Raw genomic sequence first — 23072 nt, 5'->3', positions numbered from 1 at the left:
AAAAACATCCTTTTGTATCATTTATTATAAGTTTAACACTCAAGAACTCAGCTTCATCAGGGTGTACTGTAGTTTGATCAGATTTGATTGACAGTGGGCTGGCAACATTAAAAGCAACCCACCCACTATCGATGGTTTTGATAACAATGTTGGTAAATCATGAATAGTGCATGGTAGTATGTGACATCAACTTCTTCCAACTGAGTCCACTTCAAACCAGTCAGTAGTAAAAAAATGTATAAAATAAGTAGCGTATAAAAGTAATTTCCAGGAGACAGGGTTCTATATTCAAGCATTTGCAAGCAGCCAACTTTAACTAAAACACCTGCAACATTCATTAAACAGAAGAAAAATGCTCAGCTTTCAATTAAAAACAACCTACTTTCTAGACAGATTATTAAACAAGAGAAGAACTTCATGTCTGAAGAAAGCTGTTGCCAGTTAATATCCAACCCCATGGCTTCCCATCTCATGTTCTTCTCCACATGCTGCCTCTATGTCAGGCTGATTAACAGCTCTTTTCAGTCCCAACAACCTTCCCTTTAATCTTCACTGCTATCTTTCCCCACATCTCTTCCTGTATTTTTGATTACCTCTTTATCTGTGTCCACCGCCCCCATCATTGCCACCCACCTCCACCTTTTGACACAATTTTCTCTGACATCCGTAATATCTTGACTTTTCTCTTTAAACCTCTGTTTATCTCCGCTCACTCACCCTCCCTCTCTGTCTCTCTCTCTGTCTCTCTCTCTCTCTGTCTCTCTCTCTCTGACCCCTGTCACAGTCAGTAAAGTTCTGATGAGAAGCTACCTAACTCTGCATTGTCTGATCAGGTGTTGTTGAGTAAGCGAGTTTGCAGCCCTGATCTCTTGGGGTCAGCTTAATGCTATCCTCTGCTGGATCTCTCCTTGTAACCGGGTGTGCTGCCCACCAGCCGGGGCCTACATTCGTGCTCCAACTGTCGACTGGCTGCTCGGATGCTTACTCCTACAACATACTACAGTGAACCTCCATGCCAAACAGCCCACTCAGTGCTACAACATGTCTAGGTCCGCACTATATTTGTATGCATTAGTTTCGAATGACTCAGCTAATAGTGTTGCTATTTTTAATGCATATTTGTATTTTTGTGGTCTTACTACTGTAAAGCCTAGTGACATTTCTTTTCTATCAAAGTCCAGATAGTTGTTAAAATTATTATTTCTTTGTATCACATATCTGGCTAATTTGGGATTTAAATGTCTGCTGTGTGTTATTTGGTATTTTTTCATTTCCATGCACACATATGTTTATGCTAAGATTGTGTGCTCATTTGATCTAACCTAGCGAAAGGTACTAAAGGTGATACACAGGGGCAAGCAGCTCAATATCCCTCCCTTTTCAAGTCAGATTCCACCTTGAACAAACTAAGAGGGTGGTCATTGATTAATTGCTATACATTAGTGAGCTGAATTGATCTGAAAAGAGCGCAGCAGTGCAGATCACTGACAGTGGAGAGTTTTTTCATAGGTCAGGCCAGCACTTGAAGAAGTCTTGGAAGAAGTCTAGAGGCGGAGGATGAAGAAGGGAAGGCAGGTAAAATCAGGCAGATTCTGTGGTTTGTCACAGATCTCATCCAGTGTGAGCTTTGTGCCAACTACATAAGCAGCAGGGTTTATGTCCATCCCTATCATTTCAGTAGCCCGTTGCTTTATGGCAGTAGTAAATATAGCTTATGTGTGCTGGTGTGATGCTAATATGACAGCTGAAAAAAACTCTCCTCTCAAATCTACAAAATCCTGTGATGGTTGTGCTGTGTGGAGAAAATAGATAAATGCATTTCCTGGTAACAAGGTATTAACTTGCAAATGACAAACTATTATGTGCACTTGTGTTTCAAAAATGTGGAAGTGTAATCTCTAATCTCGAATCCTTTTTCAAACCCACAGAACTTTTTGAAGTATATGTACAGTATATGCAATTGTTAACTAAAGCAGAGACGGTTCAGAAAGGAGACGTGCACTTAGAGTCATTTCCTGTGTCTGTGTCACATGGGTTTTGCCACTGCCCCGCCCCTTTAGGAGACTAGCGGCAGGTCCTGAGTCTATTCACTCCAGTGGGAGAAGTGAACGTGAGCACAGATTATGACAGATTCTTTCGCCCTATAGTCACCGACGTAAATATTGGACCCATTTTTCACAAGCCACATGTCCTCCGAACATTCTGACACTGAAATGGCATTTTTCAGACGGACAAATCAGGAGAAAATTAACTTTGTTCGAGACCTGTCTCTGTCTCAGCAACACGCTCTCACGAGATCTGGCACCACAGATCTTTCTTCTCTCTGTTGGTGCTGAACCGTCGGTCGGTTTCACTGACGTCGCTTTCCACCTGGATAAACTTTAATGGGACTTATACATGAAACCATGCATTAAAAGTTGAAACTGAAATAAATTTTGTGTTTCCTTGCTTAACAATACTATTGTTAATTAACTCGGAGGAGGCGACTGCGCTTGTAATGCATCATCTTTTGTTATAGAGCATCTTTGACTAAAGCTAGCCAGCAGCTAAGTAGCACTATTTAGCTACAACAGAGACTCGTTTGAAATCCTGATCAGGTACTGCTTGTACTGCTTGGGTTGCTATGCCAGAGTCTGTAGTCTGCCCAGTCCCAACAGACTTTCTGACACCGGTTCAGCAGAGGACATACACCAAGATGTTTTATGCTGTGGCAGTTCATGTTGTTGTAGAAGTGCGTTGTGCGATGTATGGCTCTGCATGGCAATGGCGGTCTGTCTGTCGGTCCAGACTGAAATATCTCAACAACTAGGCTACTGGATGGATTGCCATGACATTTGGAATTTTGAATAACTTTGGTGATCGTCTGACTTTTCATCTAGTGCCATCATCAGCTTTAAGTTTCAGTTTGTCCTATACTTTGGTTTATGACCAAATACCTGCTAAACTAATAACATTCCCATCACCCTTGGCTGTACTTTGTGTTTAGTGCTAATTAGCACATGTTAGCATGCCAGCACGCTAAACTGAGATGATGAACATGGTAAACATTATACCTGTTAAACATCAACATGTTAACATTGTCATTGTCAGCATGTTACCATGCTAGCATTAGCACAACATACAGCCTCAAGGAACAGCTAGCATGGCTGTAGACTCTGAGTCTTGTTTTTGAATTTAATTTGTAAAAAATAAAATAAAATAAAATAAATTCATATAGACACTTTGAGAACATAAAGAACCACCAAAACATACGCCTACTGTACAAAGCTCTTTCTTTCTCCACACTGGTACACATGGGTGCATGCACAGACAAACAAGCACAACATACACACTCACTCAATATAAACCCCAAAAGCTAATGCATGTCACACAGAGCCTTATAACACAATGAGGAAATGAAGTATCTCAGAACAAACCAAGACACCGATAATATTCTCATGAAACCATAATGATAATAACTAACTGTATCTGAGCATAGAGTCTTTTCCTTCATGTCCACAATCAATCCCTTTGCCACTGCAACAACAGACAAACATCTGGTATTATTATGTAAACAATTTATTGCCAGTTTAATAAAAAACAGGGATTGTCCAGGCTACATAGAACAGATGCAAAATAATGCTTCCAGTACTCTTTTTCTAAGAAATAAAGCTGTATTATTACAGTATGTTATCACTGTTATGTCACAAGTCTGAAAATTAGGACGTTGTGTTAGCAACGACTTATTTCATCCCCAGACAAATTCAGGTGATTTGAATTTGAAGCTTTATTCAATTTTCAGAATAAATACTGTACAATATCTCATCTTCAGTACATCAGTCTTTTGGCCATGCGGTGGACTTCAAAGTTTTTGAATTACGATCCTGTTTGAAGAATTGTAGAGATATGTATAGTGGTGCAGAATGAAATGAAAGTCTTTATCAAGCACAAAGCTCTGCTCATCGCTCATCATTCTCACGTTCAGTCTGCTTAGATGCAGTCTTTAGCTCCGGGGGGGGGGAAACACTCTAAATTCACTGTTTCTTCCCCAATCACCATAGAATGTGGCCTCTTTATAAAGGATGTTTGTTCTGCAACATGTCTGTTATATGCATAATTTAACTTAAGCATACTACACTTACTAATTGTGCATGAATAAGGCTAAACATTTCTCAGTCATGAATTAAATAATTCAGCAGGCTATCAGTCACACCAAAGGAGTGAGAAATACTGCACAAATAAATTAAGAAATGTCATTATTCTCTCTCCTGACTTAATGCAACAGTGCATTTAGAAAAAAAGCAATTATGGAGAAGAATACACAGGGGTTTACATATTAAGAAATTAAACAAAAAAAACCACAGTGCACCCACAAGCACATCAAGAAGATTGTATACTTTAAAATGTACCAATTTGTGTTGTTTCCGTTGAAAAGTTGCACATTGGTAAGAGAGAACACATCACATAACTCTCTATTCAGAGCCTCAGTGTTGAAGTTCTTCTTTCAAAGAGAAAGTACATCAGAGAACCTGACAGAGTTACCCAGCACAGGAAATCTTTTACCCAGATTTGGTTGTGTTGCAGGTGTGGATGTCAAGACAGCATTACTGTGATTTAACTTTGAAATGTTTCCATACATGACGTTATACTGTACTGTAGGCCAGTCCAACAGGATATGCTTTTTTAATTGTTTGTATTGTTTGTGATAAAAAATACAGTTTTGTTTCATATTTTAATCACAAATCTTACATATGACCAAACAATACCCAAACAAGTAACTGATTCATCCAAACCCCTTCCTTGTGTGAGTGTGTTGGTGTGGATGTGTGTCACTGCATGCTGCATAAATTCAATTCATTAATTTAAATCTTAACTTCTACACAAACTAGTCAGCATGACGTTAGGTTTGTGTATGTACATCTGTTAACATTTCAAGTTTGTTAACCAATAATTTTCCTTATTGTACGAGACAACTCTTCGTTGTGCAATTGTATGCAATATTATGAAATTGGTAATTGCAAATTCTGCTGCATTTGGAAAAAATGTGTAGAGTTGCATTCAATTCCACAATCTGCAGATGTGCAAAAAACTGTAGAGAGTACTTAGAGTGCATAAAACTGCTGATTGTTTTTTAGCTAATTTCACAATTTATTGTTCCTGCAGGTCTCTGCATAATTATATATTTGGGAATGCAAAAGCTCCATGAGGTGTATGGAAAGTAATTTCAGCTGAGTGTTGCATTTATTCAACAACTTGTTTTATTTTTACTTTGCAGAGCTGAGTGCAGCAGCTACCACTGGTCAGTGTATCAAACAGATGAAGAGGTGGCTGCACATGTGAAACTATCTAACTTAATAAAGTATTTCTGATTCTGAACTTTTAACTGTGAATCTATGGTAAACAGATTGTATGTGCATAAACACTAGCTGTCATGCTGGGCGATTCCTTGTTTCTAATAGAAAGGTATTTTAATACAATGTTGATCTGCAGTTTCATAAATTTCAGATAAAATAGAACTGAATAATATGAAAAAAAACAATCAGACAGCTTTTTGATCGACTAAATAAACAACAAATTGAATTATTACATTTTATAATGTGGCTACATTTTGTATTAGATTAATTGTGAAAATGGAAAACTAATTTGTTCCATTTTCAGTTATTTCATACAAATTTAACATACATTTGTTCAGCTTTCATTTCCAGCCAAATATCCCACCATGTGAGCAAGAAAAGGAACAAGCAGAGAAAGATGAAAGCGATAATAGTGACTCACCCGGTCTTTTTTCGTTTCGACCTTTTCGACCCCCGCATAGTCGTACTTTGGAGATCAGGACCAGGATCTGTTTCTGGCACAAGGACTTGTTGCTCTTAGGACAGGGCTTGCGCTTGTTGGCTACCGGTCGGTTGGCTTGGTCTTCCTTGACCGCCCGTTTTTGTCTAATGAGAGAGCTGGCGAGAGCTGCCATCTTCCCCCCCTCTCACCTTTGGGAGGGGGGTATCTTCCTTCCCAGTACCCCCTTTGCTGGTTTGGGTTTTGCTTTCCTCAAAAAAACTAGAGTAGGACGGACGTTTTAGAGAAGTCCCCACAGGGGAGATCGGGGCGTCTAAGTGGGTTAACAGGGAAGAGTTTAGTTTGAGGGTTCCCTTGGAGAGCAAAGAACTGGAAGAGATGCAAGTTCACCTGCAGTCCGAAGTAAAGCCTCCACTCTGACCAAAAATAAAAATCTGACACTAACAGAGCACACAAAAAAGTGTCACAGTCACATTTTCAGTTTTAAAAATAACAGAAAGACCAAGGTTAGAGTGGCTGACTTTTAAAAAGGTGAAAATGGAGACATATTTCTACCCCTCTTCCCCACTCATCTTTCACATCAAAATGCGCTCAATAGCCAAGTTCAAAATGTTATATTGCAAAATGACTAACCTACTTAAAATAGACAATACCAAAGAGAAGGATCTCAAATTATTTTACATATAAAAACACTTTTACTGAAGAAAAGTGAAATCATTTTGAATGCTAGGAAGCTCTTAAAAGCACAAGAAAAATCAAACTGTTTGTCACCATTTGTGCAGTCCACGGAGGTCCAACTTTGCCTCCCATTTAAATGTGGCAGCCTGGAATAATGAGCTGAGAGTCCAAGCGGTAATCCAGCCGACTTAAATCCAGAGGTAGAACAGCAGGCGGGACATTGACGGTCTTTGTAGGAATGAAGCCTTGAACAGAGCGGAGACATGGACACAGAGAGACAGAGATTCTTCTTCTGCCTCCGATGGCACACTCCTTTCCCACAGTCCTCACTGAACCCCCCCCTCCTCCCCCCTCCTCCTCCTCCCCCTCCTCCTCCCATCCAAAGTCAGCGAGTGGCTGTGAGAGTATATGTGCGTGAATTCCAGCAGCCACCATCAGTAGAGGTGACATTCATGAGAGAGAGAGAGAGAAAGCAAAAAAGAGCGAGGGAGACAGGAGGGGGGGAAGACGCTGTGATGTGTGAGAATGAGCTTGACTGGGAAAGGGAGGGAAAATGTGGGAGAGAGACGGGCAACAGCCACTTCACAAAATCACTGCACGCAGAGGCTACAGTTTTGTTATATTCCACTAATGTCCCCCTGAAAAAAAAACATTTTGACTGCCCTACTGAAACAGAGAGACAGTGCCAGAGGGAGAAAGCGAGAGTGCTTTAGGTGCAGATTGTGACAGTTCTCCGTCTCCTCGAGAGGAACAGCATCACCATGTGTTACCTTCCTCTCACATGCATCCACACATCCACACACATATACACAGCACATCAGCATATTTTGTAGTGGAGTCTTCGCTGCTGTATCATTGTGTGTCTCCAGTCAGTATTCTTCTTTGTCTTCCTTCCTGACACCCGCTCATACAGTAGTAACCTCCACGGTCTCTCTGTGATTTGTTTCCTTGAGCTCTACATGTGAAATGGAGGCAAAATAAATAAAGTGTCTTTGTTCCCTGAAACTGGCATTTAGTGTCTGACATGTCTGACTGCTGGCTTACGCTAACCCCGACAGAGAAACATGAGCTTGGACAGATTGAGTTAGACAGCTAACCATGCCAACACACACACACACACACACACACACAAACTCATATCACCCCTGCTCCCCCCTGCAAAATACCCACACAAAAACAACAAACAATACAATACATTGCGGATTGTTGAGTGTTCATGCAGCTCCCTCATTTATTCTACTTCAATTTAGATACAAATTCAAGGGCTGGCATAAGAGATTTCTCCAATAATTTAGGACAAAACAGCCTTCCACAAGTATCAGTAGAGAGCACACAAATCATGCTGACACACTTTTGCACAAAATAGCGGGTTCTGGTAAATGACAATGCCCTGCAGTCAAGCATTTCATGTTGAGTTGTAACGAAAACAAGGTTTTATGTTTACCATTTTCATTTTGCAAAACAAAGACAACCCGATTTAAGTAATAATGGAATATCAAGCAAGTCTGTTCAAACATTTACACTGATTTCTATAAAATTTTATTCTCAAAGGATATGTTGTCCACCTGTCTTAACTACATTCTTTTGGCTACATGTAAAGTGGATGTTAGTGGTATGAGCATGTATAAATTGTTAGATTTCTGCAGGAAATGTGTTCACATTCAATGTAAAAGAACACTCATGCATGCATTAGCTTGATTAGCTCATTCACTGTCAAAAATATCATTGTGCACCATGAATCTGTAGTACAACTGAATATGAAAACACTATGAACATTTCTGGTCTTGCCCCTCAGACTCGAATCCAATAAATCAGCTTATCTGAGAGCCAATCAATCCAATTATATTTGGCATGGCACCTCTTTTACAAGCCAACTGCCGGGGAAACCAGCAGCAGAAGCAACTTGAAAATGCAAGGTCGATTCAAATCGTTTCTAACAATGCCGAACAAGGTCACTGTCTGTCAGGGCTTGATTGACAGGTGACAGCGGATGTTTGGTCTCCGCGGATGGACAAGGGCATGGCGGGGGCGGAGAAGGGGGAACCACAGATGAGATGATGCGGTTTGTATTGACAAGGAAACAGATATTTCTCTCCTTTTCTAATGATTCGTTGGCCCTGCATTCTCCAACAATCCTCAGCCATGCGCTCGTCTTCTTACTCCGGGTTAAGAATCAATCTCCTAATGGAGACGCGTTGCCAAAAAGGTTGTTCTCCTTTTTGCTTTCTCCAATCACAATTACATGCCAAGTTACATCAAAAGAAAGCAAAGTGGGGATTCTTGGGACATTAGACAGTCTCAAGGTTAAGAAGTGTTTCCATCATTATAATGAAATTTCATGCCAAAAACTAAGTGGACTCATTAAGAGTAAAGCCATGTTTCCCTAAGAGCTACGCTATCACCTGTATGAACATACCCCAGCTAACAACTAAACACCCAATATGTCAGGACTCTATGTTACTGCCATTAGTTTTTCCAATTTCCAATTTATTTGGTAATAAATTTCCAATTTATTACCATATAAATGTTAGTCTTTGTCTTGCTCAAATATAAATTGTGCACACTTTTTGACAAAGTTCTTATACTCACATCATCGCAGTCAGGATTTACTGTGCGGGCTAGCTCAGCCACATTGTCATTATTGAAAGCTCTTTGGTAAAGTGAAGAAAAATAAAATCTACATAAAATCAAAATGAAAGTATGAAAATTAAAAATAGCAAATAAGCATTCTGTCACGGGTCCATATATGAATTCTCATCATCTGAATAATGCACCAAGGGAGATTAAATGCAGATGTTTTGCTAAAAACAATCCATGCCACAATCTCTGCGTGCATATCAATTGAAATGGAAGCCGAGGGTATTAACAGCATATCCTCTTTGATAGTGCTTTATGTTGAAATGTTTTTCCCACTGTAATTGTTCTCAGGCTTTGGTGCATTCCATGTTTCCTAACAAAGACTTCTATAATCTTTACTGGATGGGATAGATAGATAGATAGATAGATAGATAGATAGATAGATAGATAGATAGATAGATAGATAGATAGATAGATAGATAGATAGATAGATAGATAGATAGATAGATAGATAGATAGATAGATAGATAGATAGATAGATAGATAGATAGATAGATAGATAGGGTTTTTGCTTGAGGGATAGTGTGTTTCTCTATTCATCCCAGTGGTAGAAAATAACCAAGTACATTTACTGAAGTACTGTACTTACAGAAGTACAATTTTGAGGTACTTTACTCAACTCTACTTTATAGTATTTCCACTTTATGCTACTTCTTACTTCTACTGCACTACATTTCAGAAGGAAATATTGTGCATTTCACTCCACTACATTTATTTAACAGCTACAGTTGCTAATTACTTTTAAGTTTAAGATTTTACTGTGAAGGCCCTTAAAACACATTTTCTTATTCAGCTTCTTACTATGAGCGATGGAGTCCCACATACCCCAAAGTTTAAACAGTTTTCATTATTTCATAAAAAAGTTTTTTATATTTCTTTTTTGTCTCAGTTGTTGGCTTGTTTGCTAATGTTGTCAGGCCACTGTCAATCACATCTGATCAAATCATACCTAAACAGTCCTGATGAAGCAGATTAGCTGAATTTTGTGTTAAATAATACCCAAGGATGTTTTTATTTTTTATTTTTAATCAAAACTTTAACATTGATGGTTGTTTATTTAACCATGAATAAGTAATGTTGTTTTGAAAAATTTAAGACTGGAAAGTTTTCAGGGAATGTAAAAAACATATTCATATAAATAGTCCAAAAGATGAATACAGATTTGTGTAGCAGAACTTTGCTTTTTCTTCTTTCCCATGAATCATTTCATGACCCCTCAGATTTATCTTGTGACCCTGTGGAGGCGCTTGACCCCTAGATTGGGAACCACTGGACTAAACTACCTAACTATATATAAAGTAGTTAGCTCCACCTCGACACCTGCTACAACAATAAAATGCTACTTATGCAACAATTCAAACATGTAATATATATAATTGTTTCTGCAGAAAAAGTACTTTTACTTTTGATACTTTTAGTACATTTTGGCGATAATACTGCAAGCCTCTCAAATGAGAGGATTTACTGCTTTTGTCTGTTTTATATGATAGTTAATTGAATATTATTGGGTTTTGGACTGTTGTTTGGACAAAACAAGCAATTTCAAGATGTCACCTTGGGCTCTACAAAATTGGGAATGGCATTTCCTCGCTGTTGTCTGTTTTTTATTCAATAAAAGTAAACAATGGATGAACATGATTAATCAAGTACACAATTACTTGATTAAACAAAACAAAAAAAAAAGACAGATCAATCAGTATTGTAGGCAGTGTGGTGTGCTGCAAGGTGTCCTTTAGTGTGTTGGTCCAGTGTACTGTGATATAATGTAGCTATACTGAATAGCCTGAGTTAAGACATGCACGTGTCACATTTACGTAAACACAATGATGCACACACACACACACACAAAGCCAGAAAGAGTTAAGCACATCAAAACAATTGGACCAGTTCTGTCTCTTTCTCCCTCCTCTCTTTATCACTCTCTCTCTCCTTCAGTCCCCTCTGAGCTCATCACGCTGTCCACAGATGACAGGAGGTATTCTTCGTTAATCCTCCTCCATTATGCGACCATGTGGAATCTGAGGCCCGCCTCTTGCATACAGAAATAATATTTCCAATGTCCATGACCCATGGGTGAGTTGCTCATTAACTTTGAGCAGCACGTATCATTATCTGTTTCATTCTTTATTTAGCCCTGTTCAGATCAGTCTCTGGTAATTAGGTTTTAATCGTGAGAATTACTCGGTGTGTGAGACAGATGCAGATTCTTTTTTTTTTCCCTGTATACAACTGCTCCTGATTTTACTTGATACGAGTCAGGCTTTTTTTTTTTTTTTTTTTTTTTTTTTTTACCACAATGAATGTCTGAAATGCTTTGCTTTTAAGTAATGCCAATTATGCTGGATTTTCTAAATTAATGCAGTACTCGTTATATATAATATATTCATCATTGCTTTACATTTTGTGTTGTCCAGCTGTGTTGGGAAAGTAAATCAGACACAGTAATCAGTAAGTTGCTCATTTTATAATACTCTTTTTGTCCATTTCCAACTTACTCACAACACATAAACATAACAATGCTTGTAATTGTTTTGTTAGCCCAAATTCACGGTTTTGTTTGTGTTCAGAATTATATTTGAGAGTGGTGATAGTGAACCAAGACAGTAAAGCTGTAGCTACTTTATGAAAGTATTAGACCCAACATACACAAAATGTGCCACTAAAGCCTCATTTACACTGCATGGTTCGGCATGGTTCGACTCAACTCAACTCGCTTTTGGTACCAGGTACTTTTCTCGATTTCGTTTTCCACTGCATATGTACCCCCTCTATGCAGGATTCTTAACTGATCGTCACAGCGACACCGCATGAAACTGCCATTACATCATATTCAAAGCGACACAAACACAGGAATAATGGAGAATATCAAAGGGATGGTGTTCTGGATTCTCGGTATGTAGCTGTTAGTCACAGCAAGGAGACAAACGTTGTTTCAGAAAAGGCTGAAGGCAGCAAGACAAAAGACTACTGAAAGAAACAGGAGAGTTTGGGAAATCCTACATCAGAGCGCAGACGACGAGACGACTTCTAGTGACGATTCTCTCTGACCAATCAGCAGTCTCCAGTGTTTTAACTTCACCTTTTAGTATCGGCTCAGCTCGCTTGGAACCTTAAACGAGGTGATACCAAAAAAGGTACCAGGTATTATCCACAACTTCTGCCAATGGAAAAACAAAAAACAAAATAAAAAACGGTTCCAGTCGAGGCGTGCCGTACCATGCAGTGGAAATGAAGCATAATAGTCAGAGCAGCCTCCCTTCATCTATTGTTTACTTACAGCAATCACTAGAAATGGACTTTGACCTGAAATTTATATTAAAGGTTTCACTTTTCTGAAGTTATTCTGTATCAATAAACCATGGGAATTAACAAGCAGGAAAATGAACTCCACTCTTCCACATTCTATTTGTAAGTAGGGCGTTATCTGTTCTCATTGCCTTCATCTTCACTGTTGCCTGAGGTAAAATCTCAGCAGGTAAATCTGTAGGATTAAACCTGCCTTTCTCAGAGTAAGTAAAGATTGCTTGATGAAAGCAGATTTTGGAAGGCCTCTGTGTTATTGCTGTTAAAGCCCACCGTCACCCCAGCTGGTTCAACCACCACCACCCTCCCTAACCTCCTTCACTCTCTCCTGTGTGATCCCCTTCATCGCTGGCAGCTACTGCTGTGATGACTGATAGACCTGCTCATGTGGAGGAAGACAAGGGATACTTTATAATTCATTTTATTTCACCTGTGTCTTCACAAGCATCCTAAAAATCTCTAAACTTTTTCTTAACTCCCCAAAAGTTATATATTCACATCTGTCAGTCATAATCTGGAGACACACAGTTTATGGTATATATATTATTATGCTCTGCACACTCTTCACAGCTTCTGGTTAAATTTGAAACATTTAAAATAAAAATGTTGCACTTAAGGTGTAAAGTGCTTGTTAAAGGAAGACCAGCTTGATGGTTTCAGTCCACCAGCCTGAACCTAACACCATGATCTGGATGGAGTAAATTGTTGCATTGCATTGTTGCATTTTCCTCTTAAAAATAATTGTAGGTCACTTAGCATTAGGGTTGTTTAATTCACTCTAATGCTAACCATTTTCAAAGCAGTTAACTGTATCACATAAATAACTGCCTCTTAACTTCAAAGTGTTCCATTTGTTTTGTTTATGGTCATTGGATGCATGTAGAAGTTAAATTATGCAGTTGAATGCAACAGTAATGTTAGTCTGATTAACCCAAGCCAGGGATGATCTCTGCTGTTCAGTCCTCAATCTCTTTTTTCCAGCTCCACAGTCTTCATCCCTCATTCCTATAAAATGAATGATAACAGAAATAGGCCTATGTCAGATTAGGATGACCTTTCATTTTGTGGATTAGGAGTAGAAATGAAACGTTTGGGTTCAAATAATGACTCCTGATTTATGAAGTAATCTAGCTAGAGCCGAATCTCATCATCCCTCCAAAACTGTTCTCAGTAACAGTGCGGAAATGTAGAAATCAAAGTGTGTTTACGTGTGTGTGTTCAGTGTGCACAAATGTATGGTAATGCTGCTGCTTTTTTATTATTATTATGTATTCATGCATATATGAAGCAGATCCACAGAGAATCAAAGCTAAGCAGGAATGCAGAAACAAGGTAGTTTTATGCCAGCAAAATGAGGTCACAGAAGTAGGTTTTGAGATTGGCTGTGTATTGAGTATAAATATTGATTTTGTGTTTCTGGAGGTCTCTCAAGTGTTCCATCAGTCTTTTTGGCATTTCACTACTTGGCACTTACTGCAGATTATAAGAAAAAACTCATTCGGAATAACTCATTTAGGATTCAGACCACATTATTGCATATCGTCTTGATGGTTTCACAAATCAGATTTTTCTCATTCTGCTGGCACTGATGACAGCTAAGACAGCTAACCATGCCAAAATGAGTGAACATGTAAACTACCAAAACTACAATTACTGTATGTGCGTGCATCTGGTAGTTATTTACATGCAGGGTGATATAACATTACTCCATTTTGGGGTGACTGTCTGATGTAGAACTGCAGCTTGGATGGTGGAGGAGAGAAGTGATAGGTAAGAGCTGGCATGTCCTTGGGGTTATCAGATGGGCACCTCCCATCACAGATGTTCTGCTGAATTACAATCATAACACCTCTAGAAGGCTCAAAACTAACTTCTGGCACCGAAACCACCACACCTGCTCTCAGCACTGAGCGCTTTCTGTGGATTTTTACAGTTTCATGCTCAGTTCCTCTCAAATGTGGGGACAGACACCTTATCTAGTGCTGAGGATTTAATGCTTTGTACTCATTAGCCTAGCATTAACTTTTTTTTTTTAAACAAATGCTTTCATGCGTACATGCCAAATCCATGACAAGATTCTGTGGCTTAGCGAGCAAGCAGACGGACTGAGGAGCACAAACAAACTCCACCTCCTCACATTTAAGATCAGTCAGGAAAAGCAATTCAAAAAATGTCTTTCTCTTCATAGCTAAACCCCTCAGAATACAAATAATATTTAACAAATTTGGAATTTACAAATATTTGTACAAAATGCTTTTTGCCATGCTAGCGGTATGGCTATATGGATGGTAATGTCGTTATGTTGGTCGGTCCACCACTTTTGGATGGATTGTCATAATATTTGGTGCAGATATGCATGGTGCCCAGACTGTGTATCCTAATGACTTTGGTGATCCCCAGACTTTTCATTTAACACCACCATGAGGTTGACATTTGTGGTTTTGAGTGAAATGTCTCAGCAACTTTTGGATAGATTTCCACAAAATTTGGTACATACATTCATGTTCTTTGGTGATACCAGACGTGTCATCTAGCGCGATAATGAGGTAAAAATAATTATTTAGTCCAAAACTTTGGTCTATGACAAAATACCTACAAAACTAATGTCTATACCCATCAGCCTCAGCTTAGGTTTAGTGCTAAGAGACAAACTTAAATGCTAAACTAAAAAAGGAGAACATGGTTGACATTATACCTGTTTAACGTCAGCATGTTAGCATTGTTGCTTTGAGCATGTAAGCGACATCCCATTTGCAGCCGAAATAATGCCAGGAAAATACATTGCAAGAGAGGTTTGCACGCTAGGCGGACAGTGCCACTAGAAAACAATGCTTTGCAGATGAAGCATCTCTGTGTGATTTCCCCATCAAGAAGAACTTCAGTTTAGCTACATTTGGCCATAACTTGTCGATAGTTCAGCTAACCTGTTTTAACACATTATCTTAACCATTCCACAGTCTGTTGCAGTATTATCTTGCTGTAGGCTTCTTTTTCCACCCCTGATCTCTGTGTACAGCTCATCTGTGTCAATGATACTGCTGGTATGGGCTTCTGTTTATGGTCACTATAGAGTTTATTTCTAGCTGTCTTTCTCATCTATCACACATATCAGATGGTCACAGCAGCCATTGAGCAAATCCACTTAAATTCTTCCATGCTCGCGTAATTATTTCTAGTGCTGCTTTTAATGTCCCTAGGGTTGCATTAGAGGAAAGTGAGGGTAGGTGAAAGAAGGTATGTCATTATTTAGTTTTTAACCTTTATGTACCCAGGGTAGTTTCACTGAGAGCAGTGCTCTCTTTTCCAGGAACATCCTGCTCACACTCACACAGTTCAGCACATTCACACCTGGAGGTTGGCCAGTGTAACCAGTCTTATCTGCTGGCCACTGAGCAGCCTTATTAGAGCAGCTGGGGATTAAGGGCCTTGCTCAAGGGCACCACAATGCTTGAAATGCAGGAGGGGCAAGCACTGTTTTTTCCCCACCCAGAGTCAGTTACGTTGATTAATCTACACTAAATAAAGTTAATAACTAACTAAATAAGTTAATATTTGTACCATCAACGAGAATGCCGTGTCTTTAAAAGCGGCACCAGTCAGTTTATTTATTGTATTTTGGCAACACAGTAACTAACCACAGTCCTGATGTTTTAATTTTTTCTTTTAATTAAATGCATATTGAGAGCTTTATATAAAAGCATCAGTGGTTGTGAAGCTTAGCGCAATGGGCATTTTTAGTCAGATTACAATTGGGAACATAATGTATTCACAGTGAGACGGTGCATGCAGGATTATGGTACAGCAGAGGGCTGTAAAGCTCAAGAACTTCCATGAAACAAACATGACCTTTACAGATGTGGAGAGCTATAAGGGTGAAGCAAGGAAAGGAAGAGGTGAAACTAAGAGGAAAACGAGTGTGGCTGACCTTTAAAAGACACGATAATCATCTGGAGAATGGATGGCATCAACAGTTTATTAAATTAGGTTGACAGTTCTCAGGTGTCTAAATAAACATGATATTGTGTTATTATTTTTGTGGAAGTGTTTTTATGAGGGTTAATAATTTAACATTTAAACAGATCCACTTGAAGCATATGTTTTCTTCTTTGATTCTCAGGTTTTAGACATTTCAAAACAAAGTCCATGGAAGCAAGTTATTATCCAGTCTTCCTCTGTGGTGCAGGGTTTCTACACAATACTCAAAATCCATCATAGACCATAGGAGAGGAATGTCTAGAGACTTGACTTGTTGTTTATTAGCTGCCCAAGCATCAGACCCAGAAAGCAGCATATATGCTCCACATGATACAGTATGTAGCAAAATATCTAGAGTCTGTTACAGATAGATTTCTCCAGAGGTGTATGAATGGGGTTCATTAGAGAGGACACTGATGTGGAACTCTTTCCAGTTTAAAAAAAGAACTGCATGCCAATGTTTTTGGTGGTGGCAGAAGCAACAGTACGTGTTCCGTGTATATTTAATGGATAATATATTATGGATCTTGATGTTTCTTGTGCAAGAGAAAATCATGTGAAAACCCACATGATATTACAAAGTACATGTTTGTTTTGGTCAAAAATAGAGTTGAAAGGAGCTATTTTGGGTATCCCATTCATTTTCTCCATAGACAATGTAATGTGACTCACAGTTGGAGCACACCTATAGCTTTGATGGGAGACTGTACATAAAAACTTGAATTTTCGTCAAGCTTAAAATTTCTGTTATGTGCACTGCTAACGCCGAGTGGAAGCTAAAGATTATCCTGTTGAGAAAACTAATAATAGCCGCAGCTTAAAGTGCCTATAATCTATATTTTCATAGTAACAATGTATCAAATGACAACGTGAAAACAATGTGACAGAGTGAAAGGGGTTACTCGTAGTGTTGAACCTACAGAGAATCTGCAGCTCCCCTCAGCTTTACGGAGCTTTATAGCGAGTTTCAGCTCATTGTTTAGCTGTCCGCCTCACAGCTTTACTGTTTTGGTTCACTCTCACGCTTTAATAGAGTTGTTTTTGGCCTTAACAGGCAGATGTTTTCAGTGAAAAAGCTCTGAAAACCCAATGTACACTACCTGTTCAGCACCAAACAGCTGACAGACAAAGTTAACGACTAGCTGGTGAACATAGTGAAGCATTTAGCAGCTAAAGAGCCAGATATTTCCCTTTGGTGGAGACCAAAAACAGAGCTAAAAGTGATGATATGAGAAAGAAATGTTAATATCGAATGATAATGTTGCTCCGTAACTGCTGGCTATGTATATAAGCAACTGTTTACTAACAAGTGCGCCATATTACTTAAAAGGTGATGATATGTCAGTGTTTATAACTGTCTGCTGACTCAGAGTGTCCAAAAAAATCATTTATTGCTGGTTTAAATCAATTTACTCTGGGATTCTGGGTCCATTTTGGATGAATTCAATAACTATGGCACAATGTTTTGTTCCTAACTGCAACAACAAAGCATTTGCAATTTGCTACAGCTCCTTTTCATGCCTCTGACTGGCTTCTTCTCCATAGCAACGGCTACTGAGGATCAAGAGTATTACAGTATTTATAGGTGTCATGCAAAGCTGACAGACAAAACATGATTTCTCAGAAACTAAGTTGAAATAATTAAAACTAATTGGTATAACAGAAAACTATATGGTCGTTATATTATCCGTGAGAATCACATATTTCATAAGTAATATTGAGGATATCAGAGAATTTTGAAATGGGAACACAGAATGGGAAAAATTTTCAAATGCACATGACAATGTAAATTTAGTGTACAGTGTAAAATAAAGTTGCATATAGAAAACCAATATGTCCCTTAAACATATGCACTTTCAAATATGACATTTTCAGTCCTTTATCTTGGTTATGGATTATATGAAACTAAGTTTGGAAACAACTTAGATGACCTGACTGCCAGCCATATCATATTTAATGTCAAACAGTTGTGCCCTTAAAGGACTGGTGATATCACTAGAGGGCTAGAAGCAGAAGCAACTAACTATCTGTTTCTCTTCACCTTTGGCAGGCCATCAATGCAGAGGTCTTAATTGCATCTTTTGGTGAATCCCAAAGAGTCTTCTGCAGCATGGTAGATAGCTGAGCTGAGAGTTCCACATTTCACTGCTACCCTTCATAAGAGAGTACTCTTTGATGTTCTAGAGCTCTGCTGCAAGACAGCCTTTGAACCAGTGGGAAACTGCAGTGGATTAATGGATATTGCAGTCAAGTCTCTTGCTGGGGGCTTGCTTGTGCTATTGTGAGCAGACCATGCAGATCTTTGTTATTATGAACTTACCACAAGCCATGCCCTGCATATGGCCCAGTCAGAAGCAATGCCGTGGGCTCTTATGTATGTTTTTCAGATGTAAAAGAAGGGTTGTTGTGAAAAGGCCATGCTCAGCGCAACTGTAAACAGGAGGACATTGATATCCATGTTTCAGACTCCATGACAGTCTGTATTGCCAGAGTCCATGTGGGCACTTGTTGTAACAAGGACTGTAAGAGCAGTTTGTTACTAGATTATGTCCTTCATAGATAGGATCAGCTCATTGCTGTTATAGACACAATCTGTCTCCTCTTTACCATCATGCAGGTTGGGTCCATTGATTTTGCTGCTGTGCTTTGGAAAACTGAAAATCTAACACTGACTTTGCATGAAAAACACACAGAAGACAAGCATGAATGTTCCAACACAAGTCGGCTGGCATATGATAATTCATTACCTGCTGTGATATGAAGACACACGCGCACATAGATCCAGACAGCAGTAAAAATAGTTTCCTGTTTGCTCTGTCAGATCCACCTAGCAGGTCACTGAACAAGCACCGTCCCACCTGTGGAGCCCAATTAAATGACATGCAAGAGGAAACCTAATAATTGCCACTACAAATCAGGAAAGCAAAGCGTGGCAAATCTGGGGGAGAACATTATATTTATTTTTGGGTTTGTGTCGTTAGGGTTTTTCTTTGTGGGTCTTAAGCCTGCATGGTTTGAGATTAGCTAGAAATATTTTTGATCACAAAATAAGTGCCAGGTTTTATTTAGGCCTAGTTCAAAATTTCTGTCAGCGCTCACCATCCATGCTCCACTATGAGCGCTGCCTTCAGAGATTTGCACTGCACGGGAGTAGTGCAGGGTAAGTTTAATTTAGTGGTCAGAGCAAGCTGTTTATCTCACGTGAGCCAACGGTAAATCCAGCTTTAGGTGTATTGCCAAGGCACAAATTGAACTTGATTGTGAGTGTGTGTGTGTGTGCGTGTGTGTGTGTGTGTGTTTGGAAGGAGGCCTGTTCCAGTCCCTGTCATGTAATTTAAGTTGAACTAAGGCGATACATTATGGATGACTCAGCCCTGGGTCTGCCGACGAGCCAAGGTAAAGCTAAAAAACACTCAGGCTAAGGAAGAGAAGCTGTGTTTGATAATTGTTTTCAACTTCATGTGCTGTTTTTAATGCAATGTAAGAAAGTTAGTTTAAAAATGAGACATGCTCTACCTTTAACTCACAGAGGGCAAGAGCTTATCCCAGCATGCATTGGGCAGGTTGGCAGTCCATTACAAGGGTAACACAGATTAACACGATCACAGTCACATTCTCACCTCAGAGGAAATAGCACCTTCGTGCTGTGAGGCAACAGAACAAGTCACTGACCCACCATGATGTTCCAAATTGTTTAAAATGCAGCTCAAATAACACCTGTACTGTGTAGCATACTGATGGCAAAGACAGGCAGTATGCTTTTGTGTCTAAGACTGATCCCTTCTTTAGGATTTTTCTTCCAGTCAGCCTGAATTAATCACACATTATGTATGTATTCGTTAATCTGAAATGTGACATTGGATATTTGAGATCATGTAGTGAACTAGTAGGCCTAAATGGTGTCTACTCATGCCCCCGGTAATCAGCCCTTGGAATTGCATCCATGCCGCCACAGGCTAGGTGCCTTTCAGCCAAAACTGCGGTTTAATCCACCGACTCTGTCCTCTCAATTCCTGTGGAGGACGGCCAAATCCTTGTTTACCCCTAACCCTCATCTGTCACCACAGTAAGCCTGTCTCTCAACAGAAGCCCTGACACTGCCTGCAATTAAAATATTAATATGATACCTTTTACTCTCACCATTAGATATCAGAAATATCCCCACAGATGCTTCTCTCTCACACTAACACAAGTGGATGTGTGGTGAGTGCATACAGAGTGCAGATGTGCTCTTGTGCACACACACACACACACACACACACACAGACCAAGTGGATATTTATGTCAGCTTATCAGACCAAAGCGTGGATGTGAGTCCCCTGATTGTTTCTCATCGGCACTTGAATTCTCTGTGTGTAAAGATGATGTGTCAGTCATATGTACTCTTGCATGTTCTTTTGTCTTGTATTTATTAAATTTTATTTTAACGTGAGCATTATTTACATATCAATCAATACAATCAGCAGAGCAATTGCCACACATAATACTGTACATAGAGGATTCAAAGAGGGCAATCGAACAAATTTAAACAAGACTTATGCCTGGTTTATGCTCAACACAGTGTCCCCGGCGCGAGGGTCAGCAGGCCAAAAATGACGCGCCTTTCACATTAAGTCGCAATCTGTTGCGCCGCTTAGTCGTGCACCTCTTTGTAACTAGGCGCCCCAGGCGCGTGGTGCATTTAACATGGACACCGAAGGTAGACTGGCCGAGCAGGTTCGCCTCTACAAACACCTCTACCATCCTTCTTTGAGAGGCCACAGGGACAGCCAAAGTTCAATAACCTAGTTCTATAACTAGCCAGAAAAAAGGTATCTTTAATGGAGATAGAGATTTCTTTTTTTAAATTCTGACTTGTGTCTTCAGGTCTTTACATGGAGATATCGCCACCACACTGGCAAAAGAGAAGTCATTTTGTAGGAAAGCGTGGAAAAGTATGAGGGATCGCCATGTTGGATAATGACGGTAAGACTTGTTGACTTCTTGCTTATTCACAGGATATTTTGTTTGTACATCCCCTGGCGTGTCGGAGAATACTGCAACAAACAATGCGTTGAGCATAAACGCCTTTGTGCATGCCCGCAGCTCTGCGGAGGCTTGCGCCACGCTGTCTTGTGCGAGTATAAACAAAGCTTAAGAGTCTCTGTAAGACTGAACTTAGACACAGCAGTGCTTTGAGCTAAATGCTAATGCTAGCATGGCAACATGCTCACAATGCTATTGTAAAACGCTGATGTTTAGTAGGACTAATGTTTATCATGTTCACCATCTTAGTTTAGCATTTTAGTGTAGCTAACATTTGCTTATTAGCATTAAGCACAAAGTACAGCTGGGACTGATGGGAACTAGTTTTGCAGATACAATAAAATAAAAGTATTGGACAAATTGATTTCTGACCTGATGGTGGTGCTGGAGGAAAAATGAAGGGATCACCAAAGCTATTACAATCCAACAAGTCCTCCAAATTAAATGAAAAAAAATGTTTTTTTTGTCCATGCCCTCTAGAATGACACAAACAAGAGTTTTCTGATCTGATGCCCCTATCGACAAGATGACATCATTTGTCTGTGCCTACCAAAACTATTACAAATCACTGCTCAAAAAATTATTCAGTTTTATGATGTGACTACACTACGGTTAAGGTTTGGTTAAGTTTAGGCACAAAAACTTTGGGTTAAAATAAGCACTTTGTTAAGGTTACAGGACCTTTGTTGTCATTGTTACAATAATAAACGTGGTTATGGTTAGGGAACGATCATGATCATGATCATGCTTTCAAAAAAACAACGTTGACTGTCGGTTGGAAATGGGAATTGAACAGCAGTGCCCTGTGTTGGAGTCTGTTATTTTGCAAATTTTATGGCTAACCATCCAATAGTTGTCAAGACATGTCACTAAAAACCAACAATGTCAACCTCATTGTGGCACTAGAGGAAAACGCATAGCTTTGAACCATCTTTGCCACTTGAATGCTGCTAATACTGACTCAGAAAAATCAATAGGCATATCTACTGATATGATAATAAGTAACAACTTAAATCCTCCTCCTCAGAGATTTCTCCTCAGTGATTATTAGATTATTAACCCATTTAGCCTCTGCAGCACATGACATATGTGGCATCATAACTCTTGCAAAGTTAAAACAGATACCTTGAAACTCTAAGCATTAGCATGGAAAGCCGTTTGTCACTGCCATCTGTGTAGTAGAAACTTTTATTTGAGGAACAGCACATATTGTAGCTCTTACTTAAAAATTGAGCACTAAAGATTTACATCCCGGTGATATGAGGGTTTAATAGGCCACTGAATCTGCCTCTAAAGTAGACATCATAAGCTTTTGGCAATAAGCATTATAAATTGAGATACATTTCAAGTCACAATTTGTTGGAAAGAGGAGCCATAAAATGCATTACACTCAAGACTTTCTGTACACTGGACGTTATACACCTAAAGAGAGGAACTCCAGTCTCTATAAAAATTGACAGTGAATTAAAACCTGTTTTTTCTTAAAAATAAGTAGAAAAATCTAGTGCCATAAGGTGCTCTCAGATATGGCCTCAGTTTTCTCTTTTCATAACTACCACTGACTGTTTTTATTATTCACATTTTGCACTAGTTTGCTTTTATTGGATCATGTGGGAACATTCCAGTCTGAGAGGGCTTCCTCGTCTAATTACTGCCCTTGTTTTCAGACTGCAGCCCATCAA

The 23072-nt window shown here is 39.2% G+C and overlaps 1 protein-coding gene across 1 annotated transcript in view; it reads right to left on the bottom strand.

The window, feature by feature from the left end:
• The window catches only part of fgf11b (fibroblast growth factor 11b), a 38021-nt gene extending 31259 nt beyond the window's left edge, over window positions 1-6762 (bottom strand). The window contains exon 1 of the mRNA XM_044223112.1: window positions 5755-6762. Coding sequence (XP_044079047.1) covers window positions 5755-5947 — 193 coding nt within the window. The 5' untranslated portion in view covers window positions 5948-6762. The remainder of the gene's footprint in view (window positions 1-5754) is intronic.
• Between the last annotated feature and the right edge of the window lie 16310 nt (window positions 6763-23072).

The sequence above is a fragment of the Siniperca chuatsi genome, linkage group LG14, assembly GCF_020085105.1.
Source record: "Siniperca chuatsi isolate FFG_IHB_CAS linkage group LG14, ASM2008510v1, whole genome shotgun sequence".
Lineage (NCBI taxonomy): Eukaryota > Metazoa > Chordata > Actinopteri > Centrarchiformes > Sinipercidae > Siniperca > Siniperca chuatsi.
This window is presented reverse-complemented; position numbering and strand designations above follow the sequence as displayed.